The following is an 18,479-nucleotide window of genomic DNA, read 5'->3' on the forward strand; positions in this document are numbered from 1 at the left end:
AACCGGTAGTAAAAGTAAGTAAAACCCACCCCTGCCCAGGTAGGGTTTATGGAAGACAAGAAGGTGGCTTATATTTTAACCACTGCCTCTCTTTACAGGGTGCCAAGCAACAGCCAGGCTCCATCTGTGGGCAAAATGCCAGGGACTGCTGACATGGTGGCTGAAGACTCGGCTGGGTGCCTGAACTCGGAAGGCAGCTTGGAGCCCATGACCACTGGCAACGAATTCCTTGACCGGGCCCTCGTCTTGCATCTCAACCACTGCAACCGCTTGCTGCTAGTGAGTGTAAAGTTGTGTGTTTTTTTGTCATCCGGCGTGCGTCTGCCCTGATCTTTTTAAAAGCTGAGTTTCCCAATGGACTGGAACGACATAATTTGGTGGTTTATTTATTTATTTGGCCAATCCATATAGCCACCCATTTCACAAAAAAAATGGTACAACTTTAAAAAACAGACGAATAGAACAGAAAACGTACAAGGATGAGCCGTGGTTGACTGCAGTATGGCGGGCTAACTCTGCCCAATGCCAGGTGTTCGATCCTGACCGGCTCAAGGTTGATTCCATCTTCCATCCTTCTGAGGTTGGTAAAATGAGGACCCAGATTGTTGGGGACAATATGCTGAGTCTGTAAACAGCCTCGAGAGGGCTGTTAAAGCACTACAAAGCGGTATATAAATCTTAAGTGCTGTTGCTATAAAAACCCCAAGATAGCAAGAGGTTAACTGCCACTTGACATCACACAACTGTTGGCCAGCTCCCAGGGGTGCTGTTCAGCAGGTTCTGACAGGTTCTGGAGAACCGGTAGCGGAAATTTTGAGTAGTTTGGAGAACCGGCAAATACCACCTCTGGCTGGACCCAGAGTGAGGTGGGAATGGAGATTTTGCCCACCAAGCCATACCACGTCCACCAAGTCACGCCCACAGAACCCATAGTAAAAAATTTGAATTGCACCACTGCCAGCTCCCCATGGGACCACCAAGATTGGTGGAAAAAGGATCTTTTGAGGGTTTTCCAGAAGACAAGAAGGAATGGGGCCAGTCTTGCAGAACAGTGCACGTTAAAAGCCCAGAGCCCCATACACATTGGCATTGCATCTTCTGTTCTGACCCATCTTTTGCGATGTCTGTCTTGATTCATAGAAGCTGGGTAACTTTGGGCCTCTCCGCTGCCAGGAAATGTATGCTCTTGACAGGCTGGGAAGAGACGTGCAGGTTTTAGAGATGGCCAGTCGTCTGATCGTGGACCGAGCGGGGATGGCCGGCTCTGCTGAGGAAGGTAGGACAACGGGCACTCTCAAGATGGCAACATCAGGCCCTGGCATACCCTCCCTCTTCGGGAGGAGGGGATCAACACTTGAACAATCAGGACATGTTTGCAGAATATATCCTATAAACCATGGGTCTCCAACCTTAGCAACTTTAAGGCTTGTGGACTTCAACTCCCAGAGTTCCTCAGGCAGCAAATCTGGCTGAGGAATTCTGGGAGTTGAAGTCCACAAGTCTTAAAGGGACCAAGGTTGGAGACCCCTATTGTAGAGGAATAAGGTACACCTTGATGATAAACGTAAGTGTATTTCCATTGGTATGAATAACTGATATTTACAGTGAAGCGCAGTAGTTCACTGGGTTAGGACGCTGGGTTGGAGGTTAGCAAGCCCACTAGTAGTGGGATTCAAATCCCGGCGCTACCAGTTCGCTATCAGTAGCACGCATGCACTCGCTTTGTGTGCTTGTGCGGCACTTCTGCGCATGCGCATAGTGTTTTTGATGACGTCTGGGTGGGTGAGCGGAGTCTCCTGTTGCCACTACCAGTTCGCCCGAACCGGGGCAAATCGGGAGCAACCCGCCACTGAAGCCTGCGTTTGAGACCCCAGTGCTGATGTTTGGTGGAGGTGAGCTCCCATCATTAACTCCGGCTCATTGATGAGGACATGAAAGGAGCTGCCACAGGTGTCCCATGGGCAATGGCGATGTCACTGGCTAATCTTTTCAATCCTGAAGCCCCTTAAACGATGCCTCTGATACGAATAGGATGGGATTAACAATTATAGGTAGGTACTTCCATGAGACAATGGAAAAAGTATCATAAACTCAAGGCTGAGAACCGAGGCGAAGACCTTCCTTTGGATGGTGATGGGATAACCAGAAAGTTTAATGGTTGGACCTTTGTTTCTGTCCTCAGTGGTACAGTTCTCAAAGTGGAAAGAAGGAGTTTTCTCTTTCTGGGACAGATGTGCGGCTGTCCCTAACGTGTACACCTGCTCCGTAGAAAAATTCATGCAGAACTTTAAGGCCGAATATGCAGCACGCATTAATGACCGTCAGCCAGGCTTGGCCGATTCAGGTGAGCGTGTTTTACATTCAAAGCAATTCCTGCTTATTTCCCTCTCTTTCCCCCTCTCCAGATTCTAGATTTTCAAATCGTGTTGTGCTCAGGGATCTGAATCTAGTCTGCGATGGAAGCATAGATCTGCTTTGGGAGGCTGGACAGGCGCATCACGTATGATTGACAGATGGGGAGGAAAATTCCGAACTCTTAGGCAGCTTTCTGAGTACCAATAGGAGAGAATATTTGTATAGCTTAGAGTTGAACCGTGGGGACCTTGGTGCTCTCTGAGCTCGGTTGTTTTCCTGCAGATATTGCATTACCCAGCTAAGTAACATCACTGATCGCTGCTGGATAATGAAACAGAGAGCGACAAAGACCCCCATGCCCACCTTCCTTCCTCTTTCCCCCTCTCCAGATTCTAGATTTTCAAATCGTGTTGTGCTCAGGGATCTGAATCTAGTCTGCGATGGAAGCATAGATCTGCTTTGGGAGGCTGGACAGGCACATCACATATGATTGACAGATGGGGAGGAAAATTCCGAACTCTTAGGCAGCTTTCTGAGTACCAATAGGAGAGAATATTTGTATAGCTTAGAGTTGAACCGTGGGGACCTTGGTGCTCTCTGAGCTCGGTTGTTTTCCTGCAGATATTGCATTACCCAGCTAAGTAACATCACTGATCGCTGCTGGATAATGAAACAGAGAGCGACAAAGACCCCCATGCCCACCTTCCTTCCTCTCTTCCCCTTTTCTTTTGGAGTGGTTGCATTTTTGGGGGGGGTGGGCTAAGCGAGTGAATATTTGGCATGTCTTTTAAGTCAGATATTCCCAAACAGCTGAATTATGAGCCAAAGACAACATTTTACACTTTCCTAATGAATTTCTGTTTCTTTTATGAGCACGTAAATAGCCAGCTCGGCTTTTATAAAGGAATTTTTACCCTGAGGATCATTTTAAGTCACTCTCTGGCACGGCGTTATTTCAACAAACGCATCCAAAATGCATTGCTGCCAAAAATAATGTTTCATTACCTATACCAGGGGTCGGCAACCATAAACACTCAAAGAGCCACAAAGGTCCTAACCGGAAGTCCCCCATTCAATTCTGGAGCCAACCAGAAGTCTGGTTCCCCCCACCATAGAGTATCCTCCTAGCGCGGCGTCCTTTTTCCTCTACCTATCCTAACCGAAAGCCCTACCAATTGTGGAGCTGACTGGCAACAGGGAGCCGCAGCAGAGGGATGAAAGAGCCACATGGGGCTCCAGAGCCGCAAGTTGCTAACCTCTAACTATAGGAAGCCTGTGAGACTTATGTGTACAGCTAAGCCAATAGAAGTGATCCTCACTTACCAACCACAATTGGGACAGGCTAATTGATGTGCTCATTACACGAAATGACACGCGACCGTGTGCAACTTAGGGTGTCAGTTTGTCGATTCCGGCTGCACTTAAGTGAATCAATGTGGATCGTCAAGTGTGGTGTCAGAGGACTGTGACTTGTGATTTCCTGTTGGCTTCCCCACTGACTCGGGGAAAGATTATAAACGGCAGTCACATAATTACAGAATGCTGCAAGGCTATAACTGCGAGCTAGTTGCCAAGCATCTAAATTGTGGTAGTTGTAACACTTCGAGGCCTGGCCATAAATCTCTTATCTTACTGCTGTTGTAATTTCCAACCATTGCTCAATGACTGGTCGCTAAGGGAGGGCTACCTATACTTGTTGGATACTGTTGGTTTCGAGGCATAAGCAGACGGATTCACAATCATTTATATATTTTCAGTCCTACTCAAGAAGCAATTATTCCATTGTTCCTAAGATTTGTGTCTGTGGTACTAGTTCAGAGGACAGCAACCTGCGGCTCTGGAGCCGTTTGTGGCTCTTTCACCCCTCTGCTGCTCACTCAAAATATGCATCACAACTGCCAATGTGTGACACCCACCAGCACGCGATTTATTGAGCTTTTCAACCTCCGTTAGGCTAACCATAGATAAAGCCAAGGAAAGAAAAGTTTCAGAAGAAAACAGAACATTTTTAGGGCCGTGGTGGCTCAGGCTGTAAGATAGCCTGTTATTAAAACACAGCTGCCTGCAATTACTGCAGGTTCTAGTCCCACCAGGCCCAAGGTTGACTCAGCCTTCCATCCTTTATAAGGTAGGTAAAATGAGGACCCAGATTGTTGGGGGGGCAATAAGTTGACTTTGTAAATATACAAATAGAATGAGACTATTGCCTTACACACTGTAAGCCGCCCTGAGTCTTCGGAGAAGGGCGGGATATAAATGTAAATAAAAATAAATAAAATAAAATTTAATTCAACTACTTATGCTAGTTTTGTGGCCGCTCAAGAAATAGTCAGGCACGGGGAAGGGTTTTGTGGCTCCTGGTGTTTTCTTTTCTGTGGAAACGGGTCCAAATGGCTCTTTGAGTGTTTAAGGTTACAGACCCCTATACTAGTTTATCGAAGAGCAAATGGTGACTTACATACTACTTGGGTGTGGCTCCAGGAAGTTTTCAAGTTCTGTTCCTAGAAATGACACTAATGCACGGAGTATCTCTGTGTGTGCCCTTCTTCCTGTTGCAGTGTGTGTAAAGTTGGTGGAAGAACTTTTGGGGCACAGGCTGCCCAGGCGTCAGGGGAGTTGTCAGGTCGAGCAGGTCACCCTCTTTCAATATTGGAGCCACTTTGAAGTCCTGCCTGTGGTTACACTGGACTCCTACATCATGGAGCTGGCTGAAGAAGGTAACGTGTTTTTAGCAACGTTATAGTGGGATGGGCAGCTGTTTGGTAACTGGGGGACACCAGGAAAAGGTCTAATAGTCCAAAAAAGAAAATACTGTGTTGCTGAAGATCGGTGTGTTGGTCCTGCGTTTTAGTGATTTTACCTAAAGCAAAGATATCCAACCTTGGCAACTTTTAAGACTTGTGGACTTCATGCTGGTGTGGAATTCTAGGAGTTGAGAAGTCTTAAGGTGGGACGCGGTGGCTCAGTGGCTAAGATACCGAGCTTGTCGATCGAAAGGTCGGCCATTCAGCGGTTTGAATCCCTAGTGCCATGTAACGGGGTGAGCTCCCGTTCCTTGTCCCAGCTTCTGCCAATCTAGCAGTTCGAAAGCATGTAAAAAAGGCAAGTAGAAAAATAGGTGGGAAGGTAATAGCGGTCCGTGCGCCTTTGGCATTGAGTCATGCCGGCCACTTGACCATGAAGACGTCTTTGTACAGTGCTGGCTCTTCAGCTTTGAAACGGAGATGAACACCGCCCCCTAGAGTCGGGAACGACTAGCACATATGTGCGAGGGGAACCTTTACCTAAGGTTGGACACCCCTAAAATGTGGTGGAGCCTCCACAGATAGCTTTCTTATGATACAAGAATTCCCAAGTATGCTTGACACCAGTTAAGGGTACGATGGCAAGCTGATTTGCTTGTGTGAATAGCTGCCATGAATTAAATGCCATAAATTGGTCTCGGTTGTGATCTTAAAAATGAGAATTTTCAAGCGTGGACCGTCTTAAGAACCATCCCAGAAGGAAAGTGATGCAGTTGGGTTTGAGATTTCCCCGGTTGGAATATTATCACCCGCTTCAGGCAAGATCCAACTTGGATCATACTGTCGTTAATGCCAACGCTTGTCCTTTCATTGGCCCACAGTCCTGTTAGCACAGAACCTGAATTCTGATGACCAAGATGTAGTCTTGAAGGCGCTGAAGCGAGTCCCCGAAAGCCGGCTACGCAAAGACGGACTGAAAGCTTTGAGTTTGCTCCTTGTGGAAGGGAACACCAAAGTTATTGGGGCTGTAACGGCACAATTGCGCAACCTGTCAGAGAACCCCAGTTTTCGGGAGCGGGCAAGTATTTTAATTTTTCCTGTAGTGTGGGAGTGGATAGATGAACATGTCAGAGTGTTTAAGTGTAACTACTATTTTGAGATAAACCAGGAGCAAAATACACTATACAGAGGTTTTGTCATTACAAACAGTGGTTTATATACAGACTTCTATATATACATACACGTGCTAGGCAAAGCCAGGCAAGCAATCAGTCTTCTTCAACTCTACACGGAGAACTACAATGCAGATACGCGAGGAGGAGAGTGATACATTAAGAGAGAGTGATACGTAAGGAGAGAGAGTGCCGCCCGCTCATGGCCTCCCTTATATAGACAGCTTCTTAACCCAGCTTCTTAAAGTGGCAATAACCCTGCTGCCTCATCCTCAGTCTTAAAGGGCTGGTCAGCTTTAAATCATCATTTCCCTGACAGAACATATACCTCATTCTTACACGCAGCCACATTACACGTCCTTAAAGGAATATGTTTCATTTCTTGGGCTTTTACCAGGGATGAAATGCTCCTGGTTCGGACTGAATCACCCGATCCGGTAGTGATGGCGGCAGGTGGTTCGGAGAACCGGTAGCAAAAATCCCTATCCTCCCCCCTCCATGCCCAGCTGAGCTGCGTGATCATCAGAGGGTGTTTTTTTTAATTTTTGAAAGCATTTTTTCTTCGGCTGAAAAAAATGTTTTTAAAAGTAAAAAGAAAGCCTCTGATAATCGCGCAGCTAGCAGGGATAGTCAGAGCCTTTTAAAAGCATTTTTTCTACAATCTCTTTGGCCAAAAAGGTTGTATTTATAATTCTTTTAAAAAGCTCTGGCTATCCCAGCTGAGTTGCCTGATCGTCAGAGCCTTTTAAAAGCATTTTTTACAACCTCTTCAGCTAAAGTGGTTGTAGAAAAAATGCTTTTAAAAGTAAAAAAAAAAAAAAGTTGGCCACGCCCACCCAGTCACATTACCACCACCACCACCACGCCACGCCCACGGAACCGGTAGTAACAAATTGTACATTTCACCCCTGGCTTTTACGATGAAATTGGATTGCTGCCATTTGGGGGAGATGAGTTCGTCAACCGTAGGGAACAATATTGTGTGTTGATGGATCTCATGCTGTAGGTATGATGGAGAAAGGAAGGCAATTATAAAACCCGTTCCTCCCTATTCTTTTATTTGCATAAGTTTTCAAAGCTAAGGGTTCCAAAACAGACACGTCACTCTGAAAGAAGAGGTTGCTTTCCTTTGAGGCCAAGCAGAGTGATTTATTTATTTTTTATTTTTTTGATGTTTTTCTCAGGCCCTGATCTGCTTCCTGGAGCAGTTGGAGGATGAAGAGACACAGACGCGGGTAGCTGCCTGTGCAGCTCTAGGCTGCCTTAAGGTGAGGGCTGAGTCTTCTGAGCATAATCACCTGTAGCTCCGCGCCTTTCCTGGTATTTACTGGCTGGTGCTTCTCAGAATAAATTTGTTTATTCTGCAATATTCAAAATTTAATATTCAAAAGATTCAGCAATACATTTTGGAGACAGCACTTGGGAAGAAGGTGGATGTTAGAGAATATTGTTTTGTCTGTCTGTCCGTCTGTCCCTCCATCCATCCATCTATCTGTCTGTCTGTCTGTCTGTCTCTCTGTCTGTCTATCTACCTATCTATTGTACTTTTTGGAGTATAAGGCGTTGGAGTATAACCCCAAAAAAAGAGGGTGGAAATGTTGGTGTGTCTTATACACCGAATACAGCCATTTTTGGCCTCCGGAAACCCTACCCCGCACATCCCATTTTCACCAAAAACAGGCCAGTTTTCACAAAAATGGGGGACGCAGAGGGTTTGGGAGGCCTGCAGAGTGCTCCTGGGGTCTGAGGAGGGCAAAAACGCAATGCGTGAGAGGTTTGGGAGGAGAGAAACGGGCTCGATTTTTCCAAAAATGGGGCACGCCGAGGCTTTGGGAGTCCAAAAAATATGGCAAGTATCTGTCTGTCTGTCCGTCTGTCTGTCTATCTATCTTATCTATCTATCTATCTATCTATCTATCTATCTATCTATCTATCTATCTATCTATACTGTATCTATTAGTTACAGTCATACAGTCATAAATGGAAGGAGATGGGTGGTGGGAACGATGAGAAAATTAATAGTAATGCAGATTTAGTAAATTATTTGACAGTGTGGAGAGAATTATTTGTTTAGCAGAGTGATGGCCTTCGGGGAAAAACTGTTCTTGTGTTTAGTTGTTCTGGTGTGCAGTGCTCTATAGCGTCGTTTTGAGCGTAGGAGTTGAAACAGTTTAAATCCTTCAGATCCTTAAGGAACAATGTCATTTCCTTTATCTTAACACTCCCCCCCCCCCGCCAACCAACAGGCCAAGGAGAGCATTGAACAGCTGGTATATCTGTGCCAAACTGACAAGGAAGCCGTGCGGGACGCAGCCAAACAGAGCCTCCTTCTGTGTGGTAAGTACGCCTCCCTTGCTCCCTTTCCAGACAACCTTCATCTTCTCCTACCCTTAGGAGACGGCTTATTGCTGGTGGGACGGAGGGTGTGGGGGTCTCAGTAGACAAAGAACTAGTTCAGTTGACTCTATACTAGACGGCTTTGCAGTGCTTCTGTATGAAAGCCCTAAATCTCCAGTCTTCCTCTTGATCTTTGCTGGTACCACAGCCGAGGCTGGCCTCCCACTGTATCAGTACTACTTGCTTAAGGAAAAAATGACGCACCAGAGCTGCGGTGGTACAGCCGCCGTGGTTAGAATGCAGTATTGCAGGCTAACTCTGCTGACTGCTGGCCATTCGATTCTGACTGGCTCAAGGTGGACTCAGCCTGTTTTCCACCTGAAAACATCTTTTCAGCCACGGTGGCGCAGTGGTGAGAGTGCAGTACCGCAGGCTACTTCTGCCGACTGCCTACAATTTGGCGGTTCAAATCTCACCAGGCTCAAGGTTGACTCAGCCTTCCATCCTTCCAAGGTGGGTAAAATGAGGAGCCAGATTGTTGGGGGCAATAAGGCTGACTCTGTAAACCGCTTAGAGGGGGCTCTAAAGCACTGTGAAGCAGTATATGAGTCTAAGTCAGAGGTCTTCAAACCTGGCAGCTTGAAGACTTGTGGACTTCAACTCCCAGAATTCTCCTATGCTGGTTTGGGAATTCTGGGAGTTGAAGTCCACAAGTCTTCAAGCTGCCAAGTTTGGGTTCCTCTGGTCTAAGTGCTAGTGCTATCCTGGGAAGAGAATAAAGGCACTTATGTAGTCCTTGCTGTTTATTATCCTTTGATAGATGGCACTGAAAGAACCCTCTGATGGGCTCAGTAGACTTCTGGGTCACGACAGCAGCTGCACAGGTCGGGATCTCATAGCCAGCCGGTTAGCCACCCTTCCCTGCCCGTTGCATGTCTAACCGGTGTCTTTTGTCCTGGGTCTCATCAGACCTGATGTGGTTGGGTTTACATCTTCCCTGTGGCCCCAAATTGCAGCCATCTTCCAGCTGTGCTTGTGTTCTGGCTCTGCACGTCTTGTCTTAGTTGCATATGGAATGGCACGCTGGTTGAGGGACTCCGCTTTAGTCCGAGATTAAAGGTTCACACAAAATGCTATGACGGACTAAAATGAGATTGGATAAACCGTGTGTGTTGTGTGAATCTAATACCTGTCTTGAGTAGAAGTGAACCACACTGTCCCGTTCACCCTAAATGTGGTTTAGTTGTTCAGGTGTTGCATGCGGTATGAACCCAGTAAATTGTTTTCTGTTGATTTGGGCTTGAGAGTTAGCATGTGTGGGGTGAAGCGAGTGATTATTTGTCCACCTAGCAGTGCATTGCCCATGCTATGCAACCTTGGCTTGCCTTGGCTTTTGATAGGATCCCACACACTGAGAAGAAGGCTTAATCTAAAGCAGGATTCAGGATTTCAAACGACACTTTTCTTGCAACCCAATAACACTAACCAATTTCATTTCACTGCACGAATCAGAGGAGATCATTAAAAAAGGTTACAGTAGAATGCCAATGGGACGCGGTGGCTCAGCGGCTAAGACGCTGAGCTTGTCAATCGAAAGGTCGGCATTTCAGTGGTTCAAACCCCTAATGGGGTGAGCTCCTGTTACCTGTCCCAGATTCTGCCAACCTAGCAGTTTGAAAGCACGTAAAAAACGCAAGTAGAAAAATAGGGACCACCTTTGGTGGGAAAGTAACAGCGTTCTGTGTGCCTTTGGCATTGAGTCATGCCAGCCACATGATCACGGAGACGTCTTCGGACAGAGCTGGCTCTTCAGCTTTGAAATGGAGATGGGCACTGCCCCCTAGAGTCGGGAACGACTAGCACATATGTGCGAGAGGAACCTTTACCTTTACCTTTAGAATCTCAAGATTATTTCAGAGCCATTGAGTGACCCAAAGAAATAAGCAATGCTTGAATGCTCAGATGTCCAGAAGTCACTTTCCCTTCACTTGATACCTGGTCTTTTTAATCGGAGAAGTCAGATATTGAACCCAGTTCTGTTGAAGGCTAATGACACTCAACTTTTTAGTTTGTCATTGGTTTCTCTGTATTGTCCCTCAATTTTTAAGGAAAGCACTTTTTTTTTTTTTTGCAGTCCTTTCAGCTCAGGGTATTTTGCGTTTTTACGAAACATGAAGAGTTCGGCAGAGTAAAGGTTCTGCACGAGTGCCTCATTTATTGAGGAATGGGAGAGCAAGAGGAAAGTAGATTGGCTACTTCCTTCAAACTGCATTCCCCCCAATCCTGATACCCACAGAAGCTAGTTTAAACTTTACAGTGGTCACCAACTGGTGGTCCGTGAGAAAATTTTGGTGGTCCGCAGAAAAATTATTTGCATTTTTATATTGCACTAAATACTATTTATTTTTTTAAAAAAATCATATTAGTGGTCCACGGGATTTAAAATTATGAATTTAGTGGTCCCTGAGGTCTGAAAGGTTGGTGACCCCTGGTTTTTAAACCCTGGCCAAGAAGAAGCTCGGAAACAATGAGGTGGAAATTCCCCATGCTTGTCAATGCTAGGAATACTTATCAAAGAGACCATATTTAATTAAAGTTGGATTTTTTTTCCCCCATGACCTTGCCCAGCTCTTTTAGGGTGTGGGGCCACTCAAAAGCCAAATCTGATCCTTGGCTTGAGAAATGCAACACACTAATATCCTGTAAAATCTACCTAAATTTCTGGTTGAATTTTACATTTCACAGCGTTCACATAGCGTTTTATTCATTTGCAAATTCTCTAAAATTGTCTGCAGACAGCCGGAAGAGGTTTATGGCATTTAATTCCTTTCAAAATATGGAGCTACACCCAAATTCTATAGAATTCAGAAAAGCAAGCAAGATGATTTAATTTCCCCCTGGGCTTTATTAGCCTTTCCCAATCTAGTGCAAACCTTCAAATTATCAGACTTCCTAGGAATTCTGAGAATTGCTGCTCAGGTGTTTCAGAATAGAATAGAATAGAATTTTATTGGCCAAGTGTGATTGGACACACAAGAAATTTGTCTTGGTGCATATGCTCTCAGTGTACATAAAAGAAAAGATACTTTCATCAAGATACAACATTTACAACACTAATGCTGGTCATAGGGTACAAATTTAACACTTAATGATACAACACTTAATGATAATCACAGGGTACAAATAAGCAATCTGGAACAATCAATATCAATATAAATCATAAGGATTACTAGCAAGAAAGTTAGTCATACAGTCATAAGTGGGAAGAGATGGGTGATGGGAACGATGAGATTAATAGTATTGGGCGATCATGCTAATCATTCTTTATCTCTAAAGAACTGACATGGATCTAGTACTTAAGGGTCACCCAAGGATAAGTTTGTACAAATTGAACAAAATGCTTGATAAAAAGCATTTAAATGAGAGGTGTAATTTCCAAATCCACATACTCTACATGATTCTGTTGCAAAGTCTACCCAGCCATTCTGCGTTCTCAAATGTAAGTTATCCGCTTAGCATGCCGAGATGTCTCTTGCTGTGAATTTTACACACAAAATTTCTCAAGGTTGTCAGCCTAATGATGTATGTCTCCCAACCATCCTTCCCGTATTTACACGCATGGGATTCAAAGAAACATTAGCATGGAACAAATGATAAATATATCTATCAGCCCTGGCTTAAACATAAGCGAGAGAGGGCAGGAATAGTGAAATACATGCTCAGTTGAAGGGCTTCACACATCACGTTGTAATACGTTTGGTGGGGCTCACTCAAAATTTTGTGTTGACAAATGAGATGTAAGAAGTATATTAGAGACTTAGCACAGAATAAGACAGTCGGTAAGAAAACAAAAAATGCTTAAGAATTGAGCACGTACTTATTAGACAAACACTTCCTTAAAAGAAAGGAGTTTGACAGTCAACGTTTACATTGTGAACAATTATTACACTCGGATCATGGACCAGGGTCAAAATTCAAGGGGCAATTAGACCACTATATTCTATAAACCAGGGGGTCTCCAGCCTTGGCAACTTTAAGACTTGTGGAGTTCAATTGCCCTGGAGAAATTCAAGAGCTGTGGGATAATTAATCTACAACAGGAGTCTTCAACCTTGGCAACTTTAAGACTTGTGGACTTCAACTCCCAGAATTCCTCAGCCAGCTTGCAAAGCTGGCTGAGGAATTCTGGGAGTTGAAGTCCACAAGTCTTAAAGTTGCCAAGGTTGGAGACCCCAGATATAAACAATGTTCCTGAAAAGCTGCCGCCATTTTGACTGCAAGTGAGAAGCCAGGAAAGGAAACATCCAAGAAAGTTAGGACTTTTAAAAAAAAAAAAACCACCCAGGTCAGATTTTTATACATGGCCAAGAAAGGCAGATTTTGCACATGGCCTAGACCAAGGGTGTCCAACTCAAGGGGTGCTTAGATCTGGCCGGGGAGGCCATCCTGGAAACACAGAAGACTGGCGCATAGTGCCTCTGCGGTCCTTCCAAGCTCAGTTTTCACTGGCAGAGGATTGCGGGAGGCCGTCGCAGCCGGAAACGGAGCTCGGGAGGACCGCACGCTGCTGTCGCAAGCTCCATTTTCACTGGCAGAGTTGCAGGAGGCCGTCGCAGCTGGAAACTGAGCTGTGAGGCCCGTTTTTGCTGGCAGAGCACTCGAGCCACCACAGGTGCCCCCGACACGAGTGACGTCGAGCTGGCCATGCCCACCCCGACCATGCGCCCCACCCCAACTCCGCCCACCCACCCCACGGTCAAACACAACCCTGATGCAGCCCTCAATGAAATCAAGTTGAAAACCCCTGGCCTACACTGTGGTCAGCGCCCGCAGTCTAGCATCCACAGGCTTGTTTCCAAAGTTGAGGCAGAAATTATCCTGACGGGCACCTGATTTCTCTCTCTGTGTGTGTGTTTTCAGGGGATGATGGCAAGTCAGCTCATCGAAGGCTAGAAGAATCCCTGGACAATTTGCCACGGATCTTTGCCCCAGGCAGCATGGCCAGTACTGCATTCTGAAGGATGCAGGATCGATCCACCACCTGATCCTTTGCTGGGCACGGACCTTGCATGCCGCAGAACTTCAGCGGAGTCCTTCGAACTGAAGTCAAATTGGCCTCTGGCGGAGTGGGCAGCTCTGTCACTTGTGGGGCATGCCCACAGCAGTATTCGTACCACTGGCCTGCTGCCTTATGTGGAGAATGCCTTCTTAGCTCATTGGCTCCAGAAGCAGCACGGAGGGGGGGGAGATCCCTTCTGCGGTTTTCATCCTCCTACAGAAGCCTACTGAATCCGGAGGATGGTGTTGAACTGGGCAGGTTATCATTATAGCCAGGACCGAAACGGATCCCTTTCTATTTGGATCTGCTGGAGGAAACTAGCAACGGTAGGAAAAGCCATCGGTTTGAGATACACCGGAGAGGAGTGTATGAGATACATTGAAGATGCACATTGAAAATCCTGCTTAATGTTTAACCTGTTCTGTTTCTCCACTGTTCTCTCCACTCTGTGGGACTGTAAATCTCGCAGGCCAGCTAGATCCTCTTGTTAGGGCTTTGGATACATTGCAGATTTTTTTCTCCTCTGGATTTGCAAGATGGAGAGAGAGAAAAAAACGACAGGAAGGGAATCCTTTATTCCCAGCGAGGGAAAGGAAAACGAAAAGTCTTCATAATGACGATGCTATGGAAGATGGAAACGTAACGGGCAAAAGTTGCCTCTTCTTGTGCTATTTTAATATTTTTTATGTACATGTGTGTGCGTGTGTGCGTGTTGGGGTGGGGAGGGAGGCAGCGGCCAAATGGAAGCAAAAAGTCCTTTTCTACAAAGTATCTATAAATTTATCTGTACATCCACATAGCTATAAATATATATATATATATAATGTAATTATCAAGAGGTTTGGCTAATTTTGACTTTAAGCCTGAAATAAACAGAAGTTTGAGCAAATGAAAGTGTGTAATTTTGTGGACTTTTGTTTTGGGGCGAAGGGGCATCTTTCCTCAGAAGCTGTAGGAAAGGCAAACGAATTAGGTCAGCAAAATGTAAGAGTTTTATTTTATCATCTATTAAACAAAGAAGACATTTCAGTGGTTTTTTTTTCCTTTTGCCCTCACAAGGCAGATGGGCAATTTTGAGGATCGAACACACAAGTCAGCATATCTATTTTTTCAGGGCCGAAAAACTATACTATATTCATTTCTAGTTTTCCTTTAAAATATTCAAAATAGTTTTTCAAAAAAGATATTAAAACAACGTGCGGGGGAAAAACCCAAGCTTACAAAAAATATTTCACCGATTTATCTAAAAGACGACTTCTCGGGAGCTGCTACAGGTAGTCCTCCCCTTAACAAGCACAATGAAGCCCAAAATTTCTGTTACTGAGACATTTGCTAAGTGAGTTTTGCCTCATTTTACGACTTTTCACGGTTGTTCAGTGAATCACGGCAGTTGTTAAGCGAGTAACATGGTTGGTCAATGAATCTGGCTTCCCCGTTGACTTTGCTTGTCAGGTCACAAAAGGGGATTACCTGACCCCGGGACATTGCAACCGTCATAAATATGAGTCAGTTGCCAAGTGGCTGGATTTGGATCACGTGACCATGAGGACCATGGTCATAAGTGTGGAAGATGGTCATAAGTCGCTTTTTTTTCAGTGCCGTTGTAACTTCAAACGGTCACTAAACAAAGAGTCGTAACTTGAGGACTACCTGCATTCTAGATCTGAAAAGGTGGAAAAAAAATCCTAAAGAAAAAAACCAAGGAAAATGGTTCCTCCTGAGAATTCTTGAGCATTGTCTCCGTTCTTTGCCACTGTCACAAAGAAAAATTTAAGATCACTTCAGATTGCCCAAGAACATTTGCTCCTGTTCTGTCCTGTCCTCAGAAGCCCATTGGATTTAGACCGCTAATACGTTCAATTAAATATATAAATAACAATGCCTGAACGGGAAACGTTGGGAACAGAATGTTAAGAAGGAACTAAACTGTGTGTTTCAAAAGACTATAAATCAGGGGTGCCAAACTCAAGGCCCGCGGGCCGAATCTGGTCCGCAGAATGCTTAGATCTGGCCCGCGGGCTGCCCTGAAAGCTGAAGGACCGGCCTGTGGTGCCTCTGCCCCCGTTTTCAGCCGCGACGGCCTCCTGCAGCCCTCTGCCAGTGAAAATGGAACCGAGGGGGACAGACGTGGCTCCCCAGACCCCGTTTTTGCTGGCAGAGGGCTGTAGGAGGCCATCGCGTATAAAAACGGGGTCTGGGGGAACACGTGTGCTCACCGGGTCCCCGTTTTTGCTGGCAGAGGAGGGATAGGAAAGGAGAAATCATTTCCAATTAAAGAAAACCAGGGGAATTGTAGACCCAGCCTGTGGAAGGAATTGAGGGGATCCAAGTTAGTACACTATATGGTGGCAAAAAAAAAAAACCCTCAAGTCTAAGCATCGCCTTTTCCAAATAGCATATTTTTCTTTTTTTTTAAAAAAAACTACATTTTGGAAAGTTTATGCCCTTTAAAAAATGGTGAGAGCTATATTTGCACAACATTGGAAAAATGAAGACAGATGGAAGTATAATTAGAAAAACATTAGACTGCAGAATTGGACACATTAACATTAATTATAAAGGATAAGGAAGAAAGAATACTTTTTAACTGTCAATGGTTGGATAAAAGAGGTGGGAATTAGATTAATAATATATACAAGAAAAGAATGCAAGAAATTTTAATATACAAACAAACATTAGTATTAATATTAATTATTATTACCAATATTACCGTTATTGCATATTAGTATAATATAACAAGAGTTGGAAGGGACCTTGGAGGCCTTCTAGTCCAACCCCCTGCCCAGGCAGGAAACCCTACACCATCTCAGTCAGATGGTTATCCAACATTTTCTTAAAAATTTCCAGTGTTGGAGCATTCACAACTTCTGCAGGCAAGTCATTCCACTTATTAATTGTTCTGTCAGGAAATTTCTCCTTAGTTCTAAGTTGCTTCTTTCCATTATTAGTTTCCACCTATTGCTTCTTGTTCTACCCTCAGGTGCTTTGGAGAACAGCCCGGTTCTCTCTTCTTTGTGGCAACCCCTGAGATATTGGAACACTGCTATCATGTCTCCCCTAGTCCTTCTTTTTATTAAACTAGACATTATTTATTATAAGTAAACGATGTAAGCATTTTATTATAAATAAGCAATTATTAGTGTTTTAATTATGGCTGTTATTAATATTAATCTCATTACCAGTTTCTTAATACTTTGTATGAACAAATGGATCCAGACAATACACTTCATTAAGCATTTAAGTATTTTAAAGAAGAAAAAAAAACGTATAAACAAACCATTTTAAAAAATCGTTTTTAGAAGGGTGCTACCAGATTCCAAATTTTTACACTAAACTGACAAAATGAAAAACAGAAGTAGGTAATGTTCTGTAATGTTGCCACAAGAAATCCACATGTATGGATGTATCTACGACAGGATTGGTGAACCTTTTTGGCACCGAGTGCCAAAATGGCAGCCAGCCAGCGAGCGTGTGTGCGTGCCAGAAACCTGGAAGAGCAGTTGCATGCACGTGCTGGGTGGCTGCTCTTCTAATTTTTGGCGCATGGATGCACACCGGCCACCATGGTGCGCATGCATGTGTGAAGACCAACTGGCCGGTGTGCATGTGCGCACTGGAAGCCGGAAGAGCAGCCACCCAGTGTGCATGCTCGATTCCGGTTTCCAGGCGACCGCTCTTCCAGTTTCCAGCACTCCCACATGCGCGAAGACCAGTTGGCCAATGCGCCGGAACCTCGGAGAGATGGCTCTGCGTGCCACTTCCAGCATGCATACCATAGGTTCGCCATCACGGATCTATGATGTTCCCAAGAACTGACTTTGAGTTAGGGGATTTTTACTTTAAGAAATGCTAACAGCGGGCACATGCGGTTGATGTATACTTCCTACATGATTGGAAGACGGGTCTTTTTCAAATGAAACACGGATTTTCATCGGTGCCGATAAAGATAGGGGTCTTAGCCTCTTCCAATCGCCATCGCTTCCTGTTCTGAAAGCAGTACATTACTAACTCATATGGATTAATGGGATATGTGAAATCTGCCCATTAAGGACGTACCGTACTGTCCTTGCAAATTTCAAGGAAAGTAATAACTCTCTTTTGAAGGCCTCCAACCAGTTGATCGTGTTTTTTTGTTACTGTATTATGCCTCTGGCAAAATACGCATGACTCTGGATAGTCTTGCAACTTTTAGCCACGGTGCCCATCTGCATCATCTCATGGTAGTCTGCAATTAAGACCCATTCTGAATCACCAAGGCTCCTCTCAGATTTTGCATTTAGCTTTGAATATCTTCTTGCAAAATGAAGGCCGTTCCTTTCCATTGGCCCAGCTTTGGGCAAACTCTTTATGTTTGTCTGCCGAAGTTTGCAATGGTGCACATACAGGTAGTCCTCGAGTTACAACTGTTCATTTAGCGACCGTTCATCTGTGATCAGAATTCAGATGCTTGGCAACTGACTCATACTTACGACCGTTGCAGCCTCCCTGGGTCATGTGATCTCCTTTTGCGACCTTCTGACAAGCAAAGTCAATGAGGAAGCCAGATTCACTTAACAACCAGGTTACTGATTTATCAACTGCAGTGATTCATTTAACAACTGTGGCAAGAAAGGTGGTACAATGGGACAAAACTCAATTAACAAATTCTCAACAGAAATGTTGGGCTCAATTGTGGTCCTAAATCGAGGACTTCCTGCATTGTCTTGTGTGTGTTTTATTCCATGTGCCTGTGGCTTAAGGTAAGTCGATAAAGACAATAAAGAGTTGGAAGGGACCTTGGAGGTCTTCTAGTCCAACCCCCACCCCCAAGAA

The 18,479-nt window shown here is 44.8% G+C and overlaps 1 protein-coding gene across 7 annotated transcripts in view; it reads left to right on the forward strand.

Annotated features, from left to right (window-relative positions):
• Nucleotides 1–16,124, forward strand: part of RIPOR1 (RHO family interacting cell polarization regulator 1) — a 158,371-nt gene extending 142,247 nt beyond the window's left edge. For 4 of the 7 annotated variants that reach the window (XM_058154757.1, XM_058154759.1, XM_058154755.1 and 1 more), the window contains exons 15-22: nt 99–279; nt 1,141–1,276; nt 2,183–2,344; nt 4,914–5,072; nt 5,981–6,177; nt 7,456–7,539; nt 8,518–8,608; nt 13,529–16,116. In XM_058154757.1, coding sequence (XP_058010740.1) covers nt 99–279; nt 1,141–1,276; nt 2,183–2,344; nt 4,914–5,072; nt 5,981–6,177; nt 7,456–7,539; nt 8,518–8,608; nt 13,529–13,626 — 1,108 coding nt within the window. In that variant the 3' untranslated portion in view covers nt 13,627–16,116. Of the gene's footprint in view, nt 1–98; nt 280–1,140; nt 1,277–2,182; nt 2,345–4,913; nt 5,073–5,980; nt 6,178–7,455; nt 7,540–8,517; nt 8,609–9,428; nt 9,515–13,528 lie in introns of all 7 variants that reach the window. The other 3 variants (XR_009151890.1, XM_058154760.1, XM_058154756.1) reach the window with 3 other exon arrangements.
• Nucleotides 16,125–18,479: the final 2,355 nt, after the last annotated feature.

Source organism: Ahaetulla prasina, chromosome 12 (genome assembly GCF_028640845.1).
Source record: "Ahaetulla prasina isolate Xishuangbanna chromosome 12, ASM2864084v1, whole genome shotgun sequence".
Classification (NCBI taxonomy): Eukaryota; Metazoa; Chordata; class Lepidosauria; order Squamata; family Colubridae; genus Ahaetulla; species Ahaetulla prasina.